Genomic DNA, 19,805 nt, shown 5'->3' with positions numbered 1-19,805 from the left:
CCGTTCATAACCCTGCACCATTAAACACAAACACACAGCAGAAATAAACCCAGTCCTGTCTGTCTGTCAGTGATGCTGGTCATATATATTCCTCCCAGAAATATCTCCCGTCAGGGCCAAACAACTTCTGGCACCTGGTTTTATTACAACAACTAAAGAAAACAGACAAACATCCACATAAAATAGTTTATTTTTAAAAAAGTACTAAATCTTATGTTTTGATTGTTGTACATTGTATTAAAGGAGCTGCTTTTCCTATATATATATATATATATATATATATATATATATATATATTATTAAAATCTTTATATTATTATTTATTGATTGATATTAACTTATTGAAAAGTGTTTCATGCTATTTATATTCAACTCTATGTTTGAAGCATTCAAGCCGATGCCTTTCATTAAAAGGTTTTTAAAAAACATAAATTCAGTCAGGTGTGTATAAATGTTTGCAGTAGTGTATTTATACCATATATATTTCTGTGTGCCCTTAATAACTCAGGCTTTCTCCAATAATAGACTAACTTCACATGTGCTTGTATCATATCCATATATCTGCCTAAAATACACTTAAAATATGTGTAGACCTTTCATTTGAGTTTATTTATTGAAGGTGTAACCAATCTAATCCTCATCATTAAAGGATTATCAAAAGTGATCATTCTGAAATCATTTAGTCGCTGCATGTCTAAACCTGTTTGACTTTCTTTCTTCTGTGCAATATATAGGTTGTAATTATATGGTTGTAATTCCACCAATCAGGGATAAGATAGGAGTCCTATGATAATTTCATTATTTGCCCACTTCTTCCCAGATCTTATATGAATGCTTGTTAAGTCTGTCAATACTGTAGGTACAAACATATAAAGAAAAAAACTGATTATAAAGAAAAAAAAAATGATTTTGAGGTAAGCATGTAACATTTTTGGACCAAAACTTTTGTTAAGTACTTAAACTGTTGCAGATCAAATCATAGAACTTACATTAGAATAAGCTGTAGATTCTCAGGCAAAATGTGATGCATTTTTAAGCTGCCAATTTCAAACCATTGCAACTATGATTGAGAAAATTCATACACAGACACAATCTCACACAGAGTTATGTGAAGTATTAAGAAGTATGTTAAATGCCATATACAATATATTAAAAATGCAGTATACAATATATTTTTGTAAATATGCAGTATACAAAATATAAAAAATACTGTAAATTTTACAGTAAAATACTGGCAGCAGGGTTGCCAGCCAGTTACTGTAAATTTTACAGTAGTCTTACTGTAATTTAATTTACAGAATTATACTGTAATCGAGAATACAGTAAGACTACTGTAAAATTTACAGTAACTGGCTGGCAACCCTGCTGCCAGTATTTTACTGTAAAATTTACAGTAATTTTTTAACAGTGCACAGAAAGTGAAACATTGTTTAGTATCGCTCCTTTAGATTGTTTCAATAACCCTGTTTTTGAAGCATATTCGTAGTTTGGCTGCTGTTTTCTGCTTCTTTTGTCTAATTGTTACAGCACCGGCAGTGGCGTAGATTGTAACAAAGGCACTGCATGTATTTGACATCAACTCATGAGGGCTGTGATATTCTTACAGAGGTTTGAATTGGTGCCTTTTGTAGTAAACAAATGTGGGTACTTTGTAGAAAAGTCTGAGCACTCTAGCTCAACAAGTCATTGAGTTACAGATGCTGAAGCAAAGGGTCTCCCCTACACTGTATGTTTTTGATCTGCTCTTTTACCAGCAATTAAATGGACTATATTCCAAACCGCATGATGCTTTGTGTGAAAGAGACTCAAATGCAAGTTGTTATTAGCTGAAAATGTTGTAATGCATGAGTTGTAAGGAACACATTCACAGTTTACATTCACAGGGGATTTTTGTTTTTCTATTTTGATGCTTGACACACTCAGTACTCATTCACTTTCCTCATACTGGAAAGTGGAGCCAGATATTTGTCTTCAGGTTGTCTGAGCTAAGCGTTGCTGTGGCTCAGTGGTAGAACAAAAGGTCATTGGTTCAGTTTCCAGGGAACCCACCCACACACACATTAAAAAAAAGAAAATAATGTATAGCCTGAATGTACTGTAAGTTGCTTTGTGTCTGCTAAATGTAAATAAATGATGACAGAATTATTGTTCTGAGTAAACCTTTAAAGACAATCGCTCTTTCTCAATTTTTCTCAGTACTGAAGAAATATCTCTTTTGAAATACTCTCTGTTGATCATCACTTGTAATACTAAGCAAACACATTTTGGAAGTGTGACAGCAGCTTTTGTCAGCATTACCCTAAAATCTGTATAGCCTAATGATTAAAGAATTATTAATGAAATATCTTTTTTTTATTAATTATTAAATAAACATAAATTATGATTTATGTTCAATGATAATGGGTTTATAAATCTAATAAAATCAGTGATCCACGTGTCCATTTTGATATTTATTCAGAACTATTAACACGATTATAAAGGAACTGCAATATGCAGCATAATGTATGAGAAACTCCATTATAATTATATTTCATTTGTTGGCTTGTTTTAAAATGCTCTGTAATGCTTTCGCAATGTTGTAGCTAAACTGAACTGAAAGTCCCAGGTCACATGATCACTCGTTGCGCTCTTTCATTGGACAGCTGAGCCGTCCATAGCAAGCAGTCATCGGGCGAAGGGCGGGACATAGCTGTGTGTTAGAAATGACTAGAATAGCACGAAACAGTCGTTATTAAATTTGTGGGAACTTGCTAGAAAGTCTAATTAATATTTGTCTTGTTTTATTTCCTCACCGTGGATTTTAAGTGAACTGCCTGTTTAGGATTTCCATTATCATTATTTACGCGTAAACAGTGCGTATCTTTGCCGAAGTGGACAGCGCTGTCACACGATAGCTGTTACTTTTATCATCGCGGAAACAGTTGGACCAATCAGATTCTTTTGTGATTACAAGGTAGTTATTTTAAATATAATTTTAGTTATGGCGAGTATAAATTTTAATGTGCATGCCACCAAACTAATCCTTACGAATAACCTATTTAATAGATTACACTTTTTAGTTTCATAGTTTTGTGTTAAAACAAAAACCTTCAGAACGTTTAAATGTCGTGCAAAGGTAGTGGCTTTTAATGGGCCTCCAAGCGGCACCTACAGGAATAAAGCCTTCTGAACAATCTCCAGCTGGAAGTGTTTACTGTGGTCTGGAAAAGAGAGGAGGAGTGGATGAAAGGAGGAGGAGTGGAGGAGAGGAAAAAAACAAAACACTCAGCGCTGTTCGCCATGTTGTGTTCAGCACACACGAGAGAATCTGAAGGTTTATTCCAGCGGACACATAACGTTTAAACACAGAAACGGAGCTGAAATGATCATCTGATCCGGGATCTTTCGTTCGGATTTCACGGAGGAATATACAGTTTATCCGACACTCTGTGTATTTGATTTATTTTAGATGTTGCTTTTTTCGGATCTCAGTAGCCTGTGTTTAATCCCTGAGCTGGATTTATATTTCCGTGTTGTGGAATGAAGATGACTGTGATTATATAAAATCTTCAAATGCATTCAAATCTTTTTTTTTTTTTAAGAATTAGGAGATCATATCGGGATGCTTTTGAACTTGAACCATGAATTGGATTTTTCCCCATGCATATGAACTGAGTGATCGATACTGATACCGATTTTAGTGCATAAGCTTCAGGGCCCGCTGCTGTCACTTTATAACACAGTATGATTGTATTAATCTTTGATGTTTCATCTATGCACACAGAAACACACGCACTGACCTCCACTCTGAGGATTTGTCAAATCTCTCAAACACTAAACCTCTCTTACAGACTTGAACATTGATCCGGACCTGTTTGCTCACAAATAAATGCTTTTGGCAATATTAAAACATTAATTTTAGAGGGAGTGAGGGATTATCAGATTGGGTGTTGCTGGGATTTTTTTTTTTTTTTTTATTGCACTACAAGAATCTGCATTGAAAATGAGGACAGACACCAAACTGGCCTTGGCCATATTCCTCGTATCCTGTTCATCAGGTGGGTAACCATTTCTGCTTTATATCTAGTGTGATCTCCTGCTGACGAGCACGCACACGTTTGACCCTAGCACTGGTCATGGATTGTGAGGATCTCAGGCTGTGTTGGATTAATGGAGCTGTTTGTTACAGCCGTGTGTGTGTGTGTGTTTGTGTGTGTGTTACATGTTACAGAAGTGTAACTGAGGTTGGTCTGCTGTTGCACTGAAGGCTTCTCCTCATAACTGAGCTCCAGTATTGTGCACAACAAAGGTCTCCGTATACGCTAGAGTCTCATAACTAACCGTGATTTGTACAGTTTTTATGATTACTCATTAAGGATTTTTATATATTTTCAGTAGGCATTTGAGGCATAAGATTTGAGAGTGTTCTGAAGAAGTTTTATTTTGAGCTGTTGAATCAGTAGATTCATGAAGATTCATTCTGATTCTGATCTATATATACATTTACTACTATTTGTGCAAGTCTCTTTTATACTCATACGTCTTTTATTTGACCAAAAATACTGTAAAAACAGTAATATTGCGAAGTATTATAATAATTTCAAAAAGCTGTTTTCTGTGTGAATCTCTGTTAAAGTGTAATTTATTTCTGTGATGCTCCGCTGTATTTTCAGCATCATTCCTCCAGTCTTCAGTGTCACATGATCTTCAGAAATCATGAAAATAGGATGATTTACTGCTCAAGAAACATTCCTGATTATTATCACTGTTGAACACAGTTAATATTTTTGTTGAAACTGTGATACATTTATTTTTCAGGATTGACACATGAATAGAAAGTTCATAAGAACAGCATTTAAATCGTTTGTAACATTATGTTTACTGTCACTTTTGATCAATTTAATGCTTCCAATCTATACTTAATAAAAGTATTAATTAAAATTACTGACCATCAGACGTTTAAACAGTAGGGATTGCCTTGTGCATGCTCATGTATTAATTAATTAGTCATATCATAGAATCTCTACGCCATTGACTTTTAACATGAATTCATACATTGATTCTGTAATTATTTAACAATAATTATTGCTAATCATCTGATTTATTATAATCTACTCAAATCCATCCTTTAATATGTTTTCACTCTTCAGAATTATTTTAATAAATTTGCTTAAAAATACAATGAATGCATCCTGTTATTAGCATGGGAAACTTCTTTATCTCGAAATGCATTCATTTCCTTTTCTTTCTCCTATTGATGCGTCAAGATCTGTTGTTGTGATCAAGACTCTTTTCTTGTGATCAGCTCATCCACCCCTACGACCCACATCTGAAACACCTCAGATGTAACTCTGAAGAGGTGTAGTGTGTGTAGAGACTGATGATAGATGGATTAAGAGTCCAGGAGAGTCACACAGCGTGGTGCAGATGAGTTGTAGGGTCCGATGTTGTTCAGATTAGCCACTATCCTGGTCTTTTTAAAGATGTCCGAGCGCTTCACTGCTCAAGGTTACAGAGTCTGACGCCAGAATCACACTAATGCCATTAAACACCAGCATGCTTTGTGTGTGTGTAACGTGCAGCAGGAGTTTCAACAGTGTGTGTTTTACTTTATCAGTCCCACATGTCCCTCATTTACTTTGGCCCCAAAAATGAGTGTATATATATTAAACATTTTGTAAGAGTAGTCTAAAATTTAAAAACTTTAAGCTTATTTTAAATTATATTTATTTTTTATTTTTTAAATAATAAACATTTTGTAAATCTCATTACTGTGCCGTAAAATTCTATATTTATTAATACAATTAGCATTAGCTAAAGGCAATTAAATTAACATTAATAATATATAGACATAGATATAGATATTCACTTTTTTTAAACTATCACTATTATTTTTATGTTGTTTTCTTTGACATATTTTTTGCTATTTATTTTTACAAAATGTTATGAGTACAATCATCTTAAATTAAAGACAATTTAATATTTAACACCAAAATAATAATGTAAAATATTTATTGCTTTAAATATTAAGCCTGTATTTAGAACCAGTAATATATTTTGCATTGTGACATTATTTAGTTAATGAACATTCAGAGCATTTTCCTGGAAAATATAGAGTTTTTGCTTTCTAATTACTGTTTGCAGTAGTGATGATTTGGGGGTAAATGTGCATGGCAGTCTGATGTTGTTGTGTAGGAGGAGTAACAGTATCTTGTGTGGGTTTGAGTTGTTTCTGTGAGTGCAGAAGCTCAGCTCCAGATGTGAAGCTGTCTGTCTGCAGATCTCTCTGACAGCGTGTGAGAAGCGATGCTGGTTGTGTTTCAGACAGATGTGCGTCTCTGGCTCCAGTGTGTCCGGACGGAGCAGGAGGCCAAACTCTGGGAGACTTCAGAGTTATAGCCTCTGAAAGCATTTCATTTGATGAATCTGCAGAGAAACTGGAGAAGACAGACCGACCGAGAGAGAGAGCGAGAGATTCAGAAGCTCACAAGCGTGTGTGTGTTTAGAGAGAAACTGTGAAGTGTTTGAATGAAACCCAGAGTAAAATATGATGCTGCTTTGTGAATGAAAATATGTGAACCAGAAGTCTTAAAGGTGTCACTTTCTAAGTTCTCTTATTATATCACCCAAGGATTCTTGCACTAAAAGAGTCGTTAATTAATTTCTCATGGTCTTTTTCCATCCGGACAATCCTTACAATAGAGCTGTTCAGTCATGACGTCAATTTGTCAGCAAACCCAGAAGACTGATTCAGCACGTCAAGTCTATGGTTAAGTCTATGGTTAATATTACTTGATATACTTTCACTTTTTGTTCTACTGCATAAACTACACACATTTATGCCACTGTGTGCTTTAAAAATGGACGTTTCTACATGAGCACAACCATAGGCGCCGATACCGTGGGTGCTCCGGGGCTCGAGCACCCACGGAAAATGCCGAGCACCCACGGAAAATGAGCACCCACGTGTGCGAGTGCCAGACTGCCAGTAGGCTACATTTATTTAAAATTAAACATTGCAGTTGGCGCTATGAAGCGTCTGCCACACTGTGATTGGTTATGTTGTTGTCAGTGACAGTGACATAACCAGTCGCATGCATGTTCCATATCCTATCCACCAATCACAGCGTTTCTGAAAACGTCCCATCCCCCACTATACAGTGCCGTGCGAGTATGTAATCATTTACTGCTTTCCGTAATCACTAATCATTAATCAGACTAAAATGGACAGATTTGTTATAAAAAAAGCCAAACCTATTAATATTGATATATCGACATCCACCACAAGTGCCCTCTCAGATAATAAGCTATGTGCTTTGATCTTGATGTGTTGTCTATGTTATTCGTTCGCTATGAGACCTTGAGTAACAGCTGGTAGTACAGAGGGAAGAGAACGCAGGTCAGTATATCGCGATATACACTGTACATATCAAGTATAGGCCTATATACGGTTTAAAAGAGGAAAAACTAATGGACACAAAAGTAGCCTACTTTTGGACAGAATACGAGTTCTTTGTTAAATACATAAAATAAAAAAATATTTTTTTAGCCTATATGAATAATGGTTTCGAAACCTCAAAGAAAAGCCATGCCACTATCAAAAGAAACCTCGAAACATAAATGAGGTAGACATTCCCAGAAACTCATTATTTTAGTCGCAACGATCGGTTAATGGAAACGCTGTCCTTTCGCAATAGTTTTTTAATCAATATTTACAAAACATTAATTTCCCAAGAAGCTGAACGCATTAGCGGTTACGTGTCAGTTAAACTTTTCATCTCCAATCCTGTTTGTATTTTTGAGAAGTGACGCTGTTGTGTTTGTTTGTATCGGCCGCTGTCCATTAGCCTAAGGTTCTGAAATGCAATATTTTTTGAATAGCCTAGTCTATTTTTTTTATTTTTTAAATGGCGTGCGCCCTTGAGCACCCACGGAGAAAAACATAAATCGGCGCCTATGAGCACAACAAGAGTTGTCTGATTTGTAAAGTACTCCAACGCTTTCATTTTCTAAAGCAGCCAGTCATTTCAAAAATCATATTTAAGGTATAGAAATGTGTAATTTGTTGCAGAATAAAATGTAAGTTTCTTTAAGTAATCACATACCTTATTTACCACTCACATACATATCTTATTATTATAATGACCTTAAATAATAAATAAAAGTATTTTGGATTCATGGCTACAAACTGAACCACTCTGTTAAACAGGCTGATTAATGACAAATGCTATGAAAATACAGGTATCGGTACTCGGTATCGGTACTCGGTATCGGTACTCTGTATCGGCATGTATAAAAAATATAAGTATTGGTATCTGACTAGACTTAGTGCATCTAAAAAAAAAATCAAAATCTTCTCTCAAAAATATTTTCACGTCTCCTGAACTTCTATTTCAAAATAGCAATGAAAGTCCTCTTCTTCACAGATTGCTGCTTTGAGACTATCTATTGCCAGCAGATGTGAGACTGGAGAATCAGAGACTACAGAGGGAGGATAAACTCCACGTCTGTTAAACAAATGCACACACACAAAATCTAGAAAAGGAGCATGCACCTTTACTTTTGGTCAGTGTTTGGTGATGCATGTCTTAAAGTCTCCTGCTCTGGTTTTGTGAGCTAATCTAGTTTATGCTTTTAACATGACATTGTAGGCCATTATTGAAACATTTCTTCCGATGTGACTCATTTGTAAGTCACTTTGGATACAAGCGTCTGCTAAATGTTTGGACAGCGTTTCCCAAATGGTTATTTGAGTCATTTCGATTAAAAGAGTTTTATCTCAGCATAGCACACTTACAATACAATTTAGCATGACTGTAGTTTGTTTGATAGTGGAGGCGCATCATTAGATCTGCTCTCTGTAGATGATGAGGTGTTGCTCTCTGCTGTTTTGCACTCTGTGGTATCCTCAGTTATTCCCGGGTTGTGAATGCGAGAGGTTTCTGCAGTAGTTCTTGTCAATGTGAGTGGCTCTTCCTGCACTGGCCTGTGATTTACACATCTGTCCCAGCAGGCCTAGTGTCCGGCTTCATTAGCTCACGACTGAGAGTACGAGCGCTTCATTCAGAGCGGATCACGTCCCTTCACTGTCTCTAGCAAGCTAAAGCAGCCGCTGGTATTGGCGCACAATAGCTGACACTCATGTAGACAAACGTCTTTCAATCTAGGAGTGTACTAATATTAATAATAACTTTTGGAATGCAACTTTTAGGAATGTTTTTGATCTGTTAAGTGTTTCTGCTGCTGACGGTGTTTGAATGATTGCTGTTGGCAGCTTATGGCTCATTAACTGCATTGTGGGTAAATTTGAGCAGATTAGGTGGTAAAAAAGGTCTTGCCACAGTATGTGGTACGTGTGTGTGTGTGTGTGTGTGTGTGTGTGTGCGCACATATGTTGACTTCCCTTTATTTTAAAAAAAGATCTTTAATGAGGAAGTGCTCTGTGATGACATGCATGTCAATAGAAGTTCAGATGTTTATTAAACCTGGAAAGTGATCAAACAGGAAGTCTATTTCAAGAAAAACAGGCTTCTGTGAGTTCACAATCCAGTTGTGGAGTTTGTTGATGGCTGATAGATTTTGAAGTTTTGATCTGAAGAAACTGATCTGAATCTGTAGAGAGAAAGAGAACAAAAGATGCTAAATCAAAGTCTTTTAAGAAAGCTGTCAGAAAACTCCGTTTTTTTACTTTGAAGCAGTGTCTGTTTTTTGACCTTATGCGATTCGTCTAAAGTTGAAATAATTCATTAAAGTTTATTTATAAATTCAGAAACTACATGAAATATTTGTATCTTGATGTAGAATAAACAGTGATTGTTGATGTGTGTTTACATAATGGTTGAGCGTCATCGCCCTCTGCTGGTAATAAGTGTGTGTGTGTGTGTGTGTGTTTATTTTGTAAATACTCCAGGTTTAATATGCAGGGACAGTTATAAGGCCCTGTGCTTGTGTGGTTAAACAGATGATTTAATGCTGATGTTCAGATTTCACAAGAAAAACATTAGAGGGATTGATATAATCTTTGCACTGACTTCAGTGGAATCTGTCAGTCTGATGTTTGATCTTAATTGAGGTGATTAAGAGACTCTTAATGAGAAGGCAGACACATGTAGAGACATCAGACGGTTCCTCGGGCACAAACACACCGTTCAGAAACTCACACCAGACTCCAGAAGAACGAAGAGACATCTAGCTGCATGCAGAAATATCTCCACAGACTGAAAACTGAACTAGTTTGATAACATCATGAGAGAGATCAGTGACTGTCAGCTTTTTTAATCCTGTGATTTATGGAAGCACGTTGACTATTTCTCTGAAAGCTCATAATTATTTGATAATCAAGCGTCTCTGCCCTGCACCCCGCTGAAGGCTTTTCATGTTTGTGTCTCAGCGACGCTTGCGTGGAATTCGGTGAATGTTCAGTGGGCTGAAGTGAATAGAAATCTGTTCAGTGTGTTGAATTATTGAGAGGTCAAAGACGTCTGTCAGCAGGAATGTCTGATTGCTCCACGTCTCGCCTTTCTAGCATTCCTTCCCTTCAATGAGCAGTTGTGGATGAAATACAAGCCCTTTCCTTGACACACACACACTCAGGCATTCCTGCACATGTATACTACTGTTCAAAAGGTTGGGGTCAGGGAATCCTGAAAAACATGTTTTCAACATTGATAATAATCAGAAATGTTTCTTGAGCAGTAAATCACCATTTCCTCTTCAGGAACTCGAGGTGCGTCGAGAACGTTTGGGGAACGCGTCCAGCGTGATGTCTCTGAATAATGTGTATAATCAGTCCAAAGGAAGGGCGTGAGGTCATAGGCGGGTGACGTCAGAGACCAGGAAGCATAAAGCTTGAGCGGCGAAGCCGGAAATCAGCCTTGTGTCTTCAGCAAGCGCTCTGTGTGTGTGTGTCAGTCACTATCTGTTTTTGAGTCTTATTTAGTGTCGTTTGTCCACTGATAAACTCCATTGTCAAAGCTTCAATCAAGAGAAGTGGTCTGGGTCTGAGGACCGTCGTTTTTAGGAGACTTCAGCTATGATAGTCCTGATGCTGCGGCTCAGGACCTCGGAGGGCAGGCCCCTCTGGGGAAGAGCGGTATACACCGCTATTATATTAGCCTGCTGTACATGAGACCCCTACAGTGGTGGCTCAAGACCAAGGGGTTCTCCCTGAAGGGAAACCCACTTCGCATGCTAAAGGTCATGCGGCGGTCATCTGTCTCTCCTCAGTGCCCTCAGGAGATCGATCTGCCAACCCTGCCAGTGTTCCAGGGCGCAGCGGTCTCCAGCGAGCGCTTCTCTCAGTTACCGCCCAGAAACGTAGCGGTGCTAAGAGGCTCGCGACCTCTTCGGAGGTCTCTATAGCAGCTATTATGGTCGTCCTCTGCCGGTCCGCCGCTTCAGGACACCGAGCTAGTGACTCTAGGCACACCAGAGGCCAGTCTCGCGAGACTGGTTCCCTTAGGAGGTCACATGGCAGTGTGGGAGCCCCTGCTAAGTGTACTTCACGGGGTCCTGCCCTGAGCAGGCTCTGGTCTAGTCTTCCTAGCAGACGACGTGGGTCTGAGGACCGTCGTTTTTAGGAGACTTCAGCTATGAGAGTCCTGATGCTGCGGCTCAGGACCTCGGAGGGCAGGCCCCTCTGGGGAAGAGCGGTATACACCGCATTACACGGTGCCCGTCTCTCCTCAGTGCCCTCAGGAGATCGGTCTGCCAACCCTGCCGGTGTTCCAGGGCACAGCGGTCTCCAGCGAGCGCTTCTCTCAGTTACCGCCCGGAAACGTAGCGGTGCTAAGAGGCTCGCGACATCCTGGGAGGTTTCCAGAGCAGCTAGTTTGGCTGTCTCAGTGGGTCCTGCACACTGTAGTGAGAGGCCACAGAATCCAGTTCTGGTGGGCCCCAAGCAGGCTCTGGTAATGGAACAGAAGTAGACTCTCTTTGAGGACGGAAACCATCGATGTGGTCCCTCCTTGGGTTGCAGAGTCCGGTCCTACAGCCGGTACTTCACTGTTCCGAGGATGGATGAGGTGTTGTGTCCTTTTCTAGATCTGTGCTTTTTGAACCTCTCAGTCAGGGGACTGAAGTTTAGCACGCCTGCACAGGCCAAGTCCGAGGACTGGTGTGTCACGATCTATCAAAAGATGCACTTATCTCCATCCTTCTTCATCGGAAGTGGGGGCAATAGCCTACCAATACGGATCTTCCTCTGGCCTTGCACTCTCACCCCACACTTTCACGACTCAACCACATTGACGATTGGTTGATATCAGCTCAATCTGAGCAGATGACGGTTCTGCACCGAGATGTCATTCTCGCTCACATGAAAGAGCTGGGGTTAAGACTTAACGCCAAGAAAAGTGTGCTTTCTCCAGTTCAGAGAACCACTTATCTGGGCATGGTGTGGGATTCGACCACGATGCAGGCACGTATGTCACCTGCTCGGATCGAGTCGATCCTCACTGCAGTCGCGAGAGTGAGAGAAGGCCGGTCACTCACTGTCAAGCAGTCATGGAGATTGCTGGGTCTGATGGCAGCTGCGTCCAACGTGAATACTATTAGCCTGCTGTACATAAGACCCCTACAGTGGTGGCTCAAGACCAAGGGGTTCTCCCTGAAGGGAAACCCACTTCGCATGCTAAAGGTCACGCGGCGCTGCCTACGTGCCTTGGATATGTGGAGGAAGCCTTGGTTCTTGTCTCAGGGCCCGGTGCTGGGAGCTCCTTGTCGCCGTGGGACGCTAACGACAGATGCATCCCTCACCGGCTGGGGTGCGGTCATGAGTGGCCACCCTGCCCGCGCGCGGTCTGTGGAGTGGTCCCCATCTGACATGGAACATCAACTGCCTGGAGATGCTGGCCGTGCTTCGTGCACTTCGTTATTTTCTCCCAGACCTAAGAGGTCGCCATGTGTTGGTGCGCACCGACAACACAGCGGTGGTCTCTTACATAAACCGCCAAGGAGGTCTGCACTCACGCCATTTATACAACTAGCGTACCAGATCCTTGTGTGGGCCCAGGACGAATTCCTCTCGCTCAGAGCAGTTCACATTCCTGGGCATCTTAATATGGGAGCAGACATCCTGTTGAGGCAGGGGCCAAGGCCCGGGCAATGGCGGCTTCACACTGAGGTGATGAAGCAGAGTTAGAGATTTTGGCCAGACTCGGGTGGATCTGTTTGCGACTTGAGAAACATCGCAATGTCCCCTCTGGCTTCCTCTGACTCATCCAGCTGCACTGGGGCTGGACGCCATGGTACAGACATGGCCGAAGCTTCATCTGTACATTTTTCCCCCGATTGCTCTGCTCTCGGGAGTTCTGGAGAGAGTGCACCGGGACAGAGTCCGGCTGCTGTTAGTAGCCCCGTTCTGGACGGGCCGGGTATGGTTCCTGGGACTGATTTCTCTTTTTGACGGCACTCCATGGGAGGTTCCCGTCAGGAGAGATCTCCTCTCGCAGGCGGAGGGTGCGCCCCCGCATGGAGCTTAGAGGCTGTAGGTGCTGTCTCTGAGGAGGCACAACTCTTAGCTTCCGGTCTCTCAACCGAGGTTGTAAGACCGTTCTCCAATCCAGAGCTCCCTCAATGAGGAAACTGTATGCCTTGAAGTGGAAGCTTTTCACTTCTTGGTGTGGAGACCGCCAACTCGACCCAGTTAACTGCCCTTATGGTACAGTGCTGGAGTTCCTGCAGGCTCTCCGCTGGGTTGACCCACTCCACCCTGAAGGTCTACGTGGCGGCCATGGTGGCCTACCGTGCCCCTCTCGGTGGCCAGTCAGTGCGCAGAAACCCTCTGGTTACATGTTTCCTCCATGGTGTGCTGAGATTGAGGCCTCCGGCCAGAAGAAGCTTATGCTAAGCGGTGATCAGGATGTTATCCTAAGCCTCGAGTCCTCTGATCTCCCCTCTCCTGGGGTCAAGACTCACTCCTTCTGAAGTTTGGCCATTGGACGGGTTGTCCCCGAATTCTGTCAGGCTCCTTCTCTTGCTTTAGCTGTGCTCTTCCACACTAGGCAGAGATTTGAAAGTCTGGCGGCGTGGGCATTCTCGTTCCCCAAACGTTCTCGACGCAGCTCGAGTTCCTGAAGAGGAACGTCTAAGGTTGTGTATGTAACCCTGGTTCCTCGAAGGAACGAGATGCTGCGTCGCAGTGCCACACTTCCGGCATCTCTGGCTGGCGCTTGCTTCATCCTTTGAGGCTGATTTCCGGCTTTGCCGCTCATGCTTTATGCTTCCTGGTCTCTGATGTCACCCGCCTATTACGTCACGCCCTTCCTTTGGACTGATTATACACATTATTCAGAGACGTCACGCTGGACGCGTTCCCCAAACGTTCTCGACGCAGCGTCTCGTTCCTTCGAGGAACCAGGGTTACATACGTAACCTTAGACGATTTTCATGATTTCTGAAGATCATGTGACACTGAAGACTGGAGGAATGATGCTGAAAATACAGCGGAGCATCACAGAAATAAATTACACTTTAACAGAGATTCACAAAGAAAACAGTAGTTAAAGTTACTTCTTATAGCCTTACTTCTTATAGTTACTATTTCTAATAATATTTCTCAATTTTACTGTATTTTTAGATCAAATAAATGCAGCTGTGCTGAGCAGAATAGACATTTTAACTTGCTATTAAAGCAATTTTTAGTTTAAAAAATTTAAAAAAGTTTAGTTTAAAAAGTTTAAGAAAGTTTAAAATTTCTGTCTTTTTCTCATAGTTATAATATCATCTCTGATAACTTGTAATATTATTATAAAATATGCAAAATATAAAAGAATATGCTGCCTTGTAAGACACCTTGATTCAAGCGGCATATGGCATCTATCCTTCAAAAAAACGGCAATCCGAGAATGCATTGTAATAAATAACGAGATCTCAATTTTACAAATGGACAACTTGACCCACTGTTTGTTTCTTATGTGTTTTTATGATTATTATAGTATTGTGTTATTAGAGTTCATCAACATCCAACTATTTAAATCAGATTTGAGAAATGCTATTCAACATCCTCAGCTCCACTTATAATGTCGCTCATAGGTTATTGCATTAAAAATCATAAAGTAGTTCTAATTACCATGACTGACTTTTACCATTCAAAAAGCTTGATGCACTGAAAGAAAAATGGGTTAGAAAAAAAAAAGGTTAGTAAATTTCACAAATAAAAGATGGCAAGTAACACCTTTAATTAAATGCAACATTTTAAACTTATTTGACAGTGCACTGTACCTTTAAGATTTTAAATGTGATGTGGTTTTATAAACAGTCTCTGTTATGCTGATCAAGTGAAACAAATGGACAGCATCTGAAGTCTCTGTCTGTGTGCTTCAGGTGCGATTCTCGGGCGCTCGGAGACGCAGGAGTGTGCGTTTTACAATGCCAGCTGGGAGAAGGACGGCACGAACCAGAGCGGCGTGGAATCATGTCTCACAGAGAAAGACAAACGACGACACTGTTTCTCCACCTGGAAGAACCGCTCAGGAGCCATCGAGATGGTGAAGCAGGGCTGCTGGCTGGACGACGTCAACTGCTACGACAGGTACGAGCAGATGCACGCTCGGATGCATCGTGTGTGTGTGTGTAGTGAACTGATGAAGACAGCTGTTGTCTGTGTGTTTGTGTGTGTGTGCAGCAGCGAGTGTGTGGAGCATAAGGAGGATCCCGACGTCTTCTTCTGCTGCTGCGAGGGAAACATGTGCAACGAGAAGTTTCACTACAGTCCAGAGCTGATTCAGAGTGAGTAACACACACTCCGATGTGATTCATTGAGCACTCCAAGACTAATAATCAGACTGATTTCACCACTGATGTCTGCAACAGAAGCTGACCAGATGCAGGATCTAAATCATACACTTGCCTTAATATTTCCATGTAGATTTAAACCTAAAATCCTTTGATTTTAGAGTCACGTCTATGTTACTTCGTATCACAAAGTCACACACATTTAATTTCTCTGATGTCTGTCGAGTTTTCCATGATGATGTATTATTGTAGTGTCACCTATTTCTGATTTACCCGCCTTTAAACGTCATAACTGTAAACACACTGTGATTCAACACATTAAATATCAATCGAATGGACTCTTCTCTTCTCCTTGAACGAGCAGTTTTTGACCAAATTAAGGTCCAGTTGGCCAGGGATCAGTAAGATTTTTTAAATCTCTTCTGCTCACCAAGACTGCATTTATTTGATCAAAAAATACTGTAAAAATTTTAATATGGTGAAATATTATTTTAATTAAAAACAACCGTTTTCTGTGTGAATCTCTGTTAAAGTGTAATTTATTTCTGTGAAGCGCAGCTGAATTTTCAGCATCATTCCTCCAGTCTTCAGTGTCACATGATCTTCTAATACACTGATTCAAGAAACATTTCTGATTATTATCAATGTTGAAAACAGTTGAGCTGCCCAATATTTTTCTGTAAACTGTGATACATTTTATTTTTCAGGATTCTTTGATGAATAGAAAGTTAAAAAGAAATAGAAATCATTTGCTACATTATAAATGTCTTTATTGTCACTTTTCATCAATTTAATGCATCCTCGCTCAATAAAAGTATGAATTTCTTTCAAACCACTAACAGTTGTATCGACCCAGTTGGTCGAACAGTAGTGTATGTGATGCTGTTTTTCTAAGTACCCAGCTGTAGGTCACATGTTTAGTGAATTGCTCCTCGTTCTCTCTCTCTCCAGCCACGTCGAGCACCGATCCTCCGAAGCCGGACGAGTTTCCCACACTGCTCTACTCTCTGATTCCCGTCATGGCTGTCGCTGTCATCCTCTTCCTCTCGTTCTGGATGTACCGGCATCTGAAGCCGTCGTACCCGCCGATGCTCGTGCCATCACAGGTATCTCAATATCAGCTTGAGGATATATCTGGAGATGTTTTTGGAGAACGGCAGCGATAGGGACAGTTATTAATGTGTATCCATTCATACTAACCACACTGAACTATTCTCACATTGGGCAGCGAATGTTTCACTGCAAAAAGTGATTTTCTTACTCAATGTTTGTGTCTTGTTCTCAAGTGCAGTTTAAACGAAACAGATATCTGCCATTGAGTGTGTTTGTGTGCATCCGTGTGTGTGAGTGCAAGCGCCTGTGAGTGTGTGTGTGTGTCCGTGCGTGCGTGTGTGTGTGCCTGTGAGTGTGTGTCTGTGTGTGTGTGTGTGCGTTCCTGTGAGTGTGTGTCCGTGCGTGCGTGTGTGGGTGCCTGTGAGTGTGTGTGTGTCCGTGCGTGCATGCGTGTGTGTGTGACTGTGAGTGTGTCTGTGTGTGTGTGTGTGTGCGTGTGAGTGTGTGCGTACGTGTGTGTGTCCGTGCATTTATGTGTGTGTGTGAGAAGTGTTTTAATGTCAGTGTCTCACTGTGACTTATAAGACTCGTCCCATGTTGTCACAGACACACATCAGTGTTTCTTTCTCATTCTCACACTGAGATGGGTTTGCGCTCGTTCTTCCTCACATCCCTACCTTTATAGTTCTCCTGCATCAGAGGCTGTGTGTGTGTGTGTGTGTGTGTGTGTGTGTGAGTGTGTGAGTGTGTTTGTGTGTGTGTGTGTGTGTGTGTGTGTGTGTGTGTGTGTGTGTGTGTGTGTGTTCATGTGTTCAGCGGCTGTGTTTGTGTCTGTAGGACCCGTGTCTGATGCCTCCGTCTCCGTTGTTGGGTCAGAAGCCGCTGCAGCTGCTGGAGCTGAAGGCTCGTGGACGCTTCGGCTGCGTCTGGAAAGCTCAGCTGCTCAACGAACACGTGGCTGTCAAAATCTTCCCGGTGCAGGTATCTGACACGCTTCATCAAGTTCCCTCCTCAGCTTCAGCACAGAAGATTTGACATGATTATAATAAAGCAATAAGCCAGAAGTTCATGGGTAACTCAAATCTGAGTGCTTTATTATTGTGCTCTGAATCTCTGCATTAATATTCTTCAAACATTATGGTTAGTGTTCTAAACTTAAAATATTAAGCTTCAGCCATTAATTCAGCCTGAAAAAACACTTCATTGTACTGTACTGAATCCTACAAGCTTTAAAATAATCAAATGAAATCATATTCTACATCTTGGTAGTGTTTTTATTTCCTAGAGGTTGACTTGTGCTTGTCATGTTATTGCATTAAAAAATATGGTAACACTTTAGAATAGGTAACACCTATTAGTTTTTTTATTAGCATGCATATTACTAGAATATTAGCCATGTATTAGTGCTAATTAAGAACATATTAATGCCTTATTCTACATCCCTAATCTTACCCAATACCTAAACTTAACAACTACCTTACTAACTATTAATAAGCAGCAAATTCATAATTTATTTAGAGAAATGTCGTAGTTAATAGTTAACAGGTGTTACCTATTCTAAAGTGTTACCAAAAATATAATGCCGTTTTTAATGCGCATTTTCACTTTCACGTTTGATACATGAAATAAAAATTTGAACTAGAAACATAGATTTTCACTCAGAAATTGATTGTAAATTTCATTAATAATGGCAAGTGGCATTGAATTAAACAGGAAATATTGAAGTAGAAACATTGAAATAATAGATTTCTTGTAAAACATCTCTTTTTTTTATAATGTACTTTAAAAGTTTTTTTTTTTTTTTTTTACTTTTTAATGTTTGAAGAATTCACTTTGATAAAGTGATGCAATGTTCAGTATTTACCAGCGATACATTTATTGTAATATTTGAATTACCCACTGGAGTATTTTGTTTTTTGCACCTGTTCACATTACAAAGACTGCAAATGTAAATCTAGCTGCTTTTGTAAAATGACAGCAACAACAGTTATAAAATACACCAATATTCAACAGATAATTTATGTCCCTGCAGCACAAAAGCAGTCTGAAGTCTCTGGGGTATATTTGTAGAAATAGCCAAGATACATTGTATGGGTCAAAATTACAGATTTTTCTTTTATGCCAAAAATCATTAGGATATTAAGTAACGATCATGTTCCATGAAGATATTTAGTAAATTTTATATTGTAAATATATTAAAACCTAATTTTTGATTAGTAATATGCATTGCTAAGAACTTAATTTGAACGACTTTAAAGATGATTTTCTCAATATTTAGATCTTTTTGCAACCTTAGATTCCAGATTTCCAAATGGTTGTATCTCAGACAAATATTGTCCTCCTAATAAACCATACATCAATGGAGAGATGATTTAATGTATACATTTTTTTTTTTTATAAAAATTGACCCTCATGACTGGTTTTGTGCTCCAGGCACACATTTGGTAAATTAATGAATCATAAATAATTTGTCCACCAAGTAATAAAGTTCATTAGTCTGTTTACAACATGTGCACATGAATCCAGAAATCAGCTGATGTGCATCACAATGGTGTGTAAATGTACACGTTTTATTTTGAATGCTGGTGAATGTTCCTGTGTTTGTCTGCGATCTCTCTCAGAATAAACAGTCGTGGCAGAATGAATATGAGATGTATAGTTTGAGTGGAATGAAACATGAAAATATCCTTCACTTCATCGCGGCAGAAAAAAGAGGGAATGGAGTCGACATCGAGCTCTGGCTCATCACAGCGTATCATGAGAAGGTACACACACACACACACACACACACCAGTATCCAAACATAATATGCATTCTGCAGGAGCGTGTGACATCATTGTCACATGACCTCAGTGTGTCACATGTTTGATTGGAGTGTGTGATGATGTCCTCTGTGTGTGTGTTTGTTCTCAGGGCTCGCTGACAGACTTCCTGAAGGCGAACGTTGTGTCGTGGAATGAGTTGTGTCTGATAGCGCAGACGTTTGTGCGCGGTTTGGCGTATTTACACGAGGACATTCCCAACCTGAAGGACGGACA

General features: G+C 40.2%; 1 protein-coding gene across 2 annotated transcripts in view; it reads left to right on the top strand.

Annotated features, from left to right (window-relative positions):
• Positions 1-3,131: 3,131 nt before the first annotated feature.
• Positions 3,132-19,805, top strand: part of LOC132152211 (activin receptor type-2A-like) — a 26,419-nt gene continuing 9,745 nt past the window's right edge. The window contains exons 1-7 of one of the 2 annotated variants that reach the window (XM_059561007.1): positions 3,132-4,037; positions 15,304-15,511; positions 15,608-15,708; positions 16,666-16,820; positions 17,605-17,748; positions 19,389-19,532; positions 19,681-19,805. The exon at positions 19,681-19,805 is cut by the window's right edge and continues 21 nt beyond it. In XM_059561007.1, coding sequence (XP_059416990.1) covers positions 3,983-4,037; positions 15,304-15,511; positions 15,608-15,708; positions 16,666-16,820; positions 17,605-17,748; positions 19,389-19,532; positions 19,681-19,805 — 932 coding nt within the window. In that variant the 5' untranslated portion in view covers positions 3,132-3,982. Of the gene's footprint in view, positions 4,038-15,303; positions 15,512-15,604; positions 15,709-16,665; positions 16,821-17,604; positions 17,749-19,388; positions 19,533-19,680 lie in introns of both variants that reach the window. The other variant, XM_059561006.1, reaches the window with a different exon arrangement.

Source organism: Carassius carassius, chromosome 10 (assembly GCF_963082965.1).
Source record: "Carassius carassius chromosome 10, fCarCar2.1, whole genome shotgun sequence".
In the NCBI taxonomy this organism is placed as follows: Eukaryota; Metazoa; Chordata; class Actinopteri; order Cypriniformes; family Cyprinidae; genus Carassius; species Carassius carassius.
The sequence above is the reverse complement of the archived record's forward strand: the minus strand, read 5'-3'. Positions and strand labels throughout refer to the sequence as shown.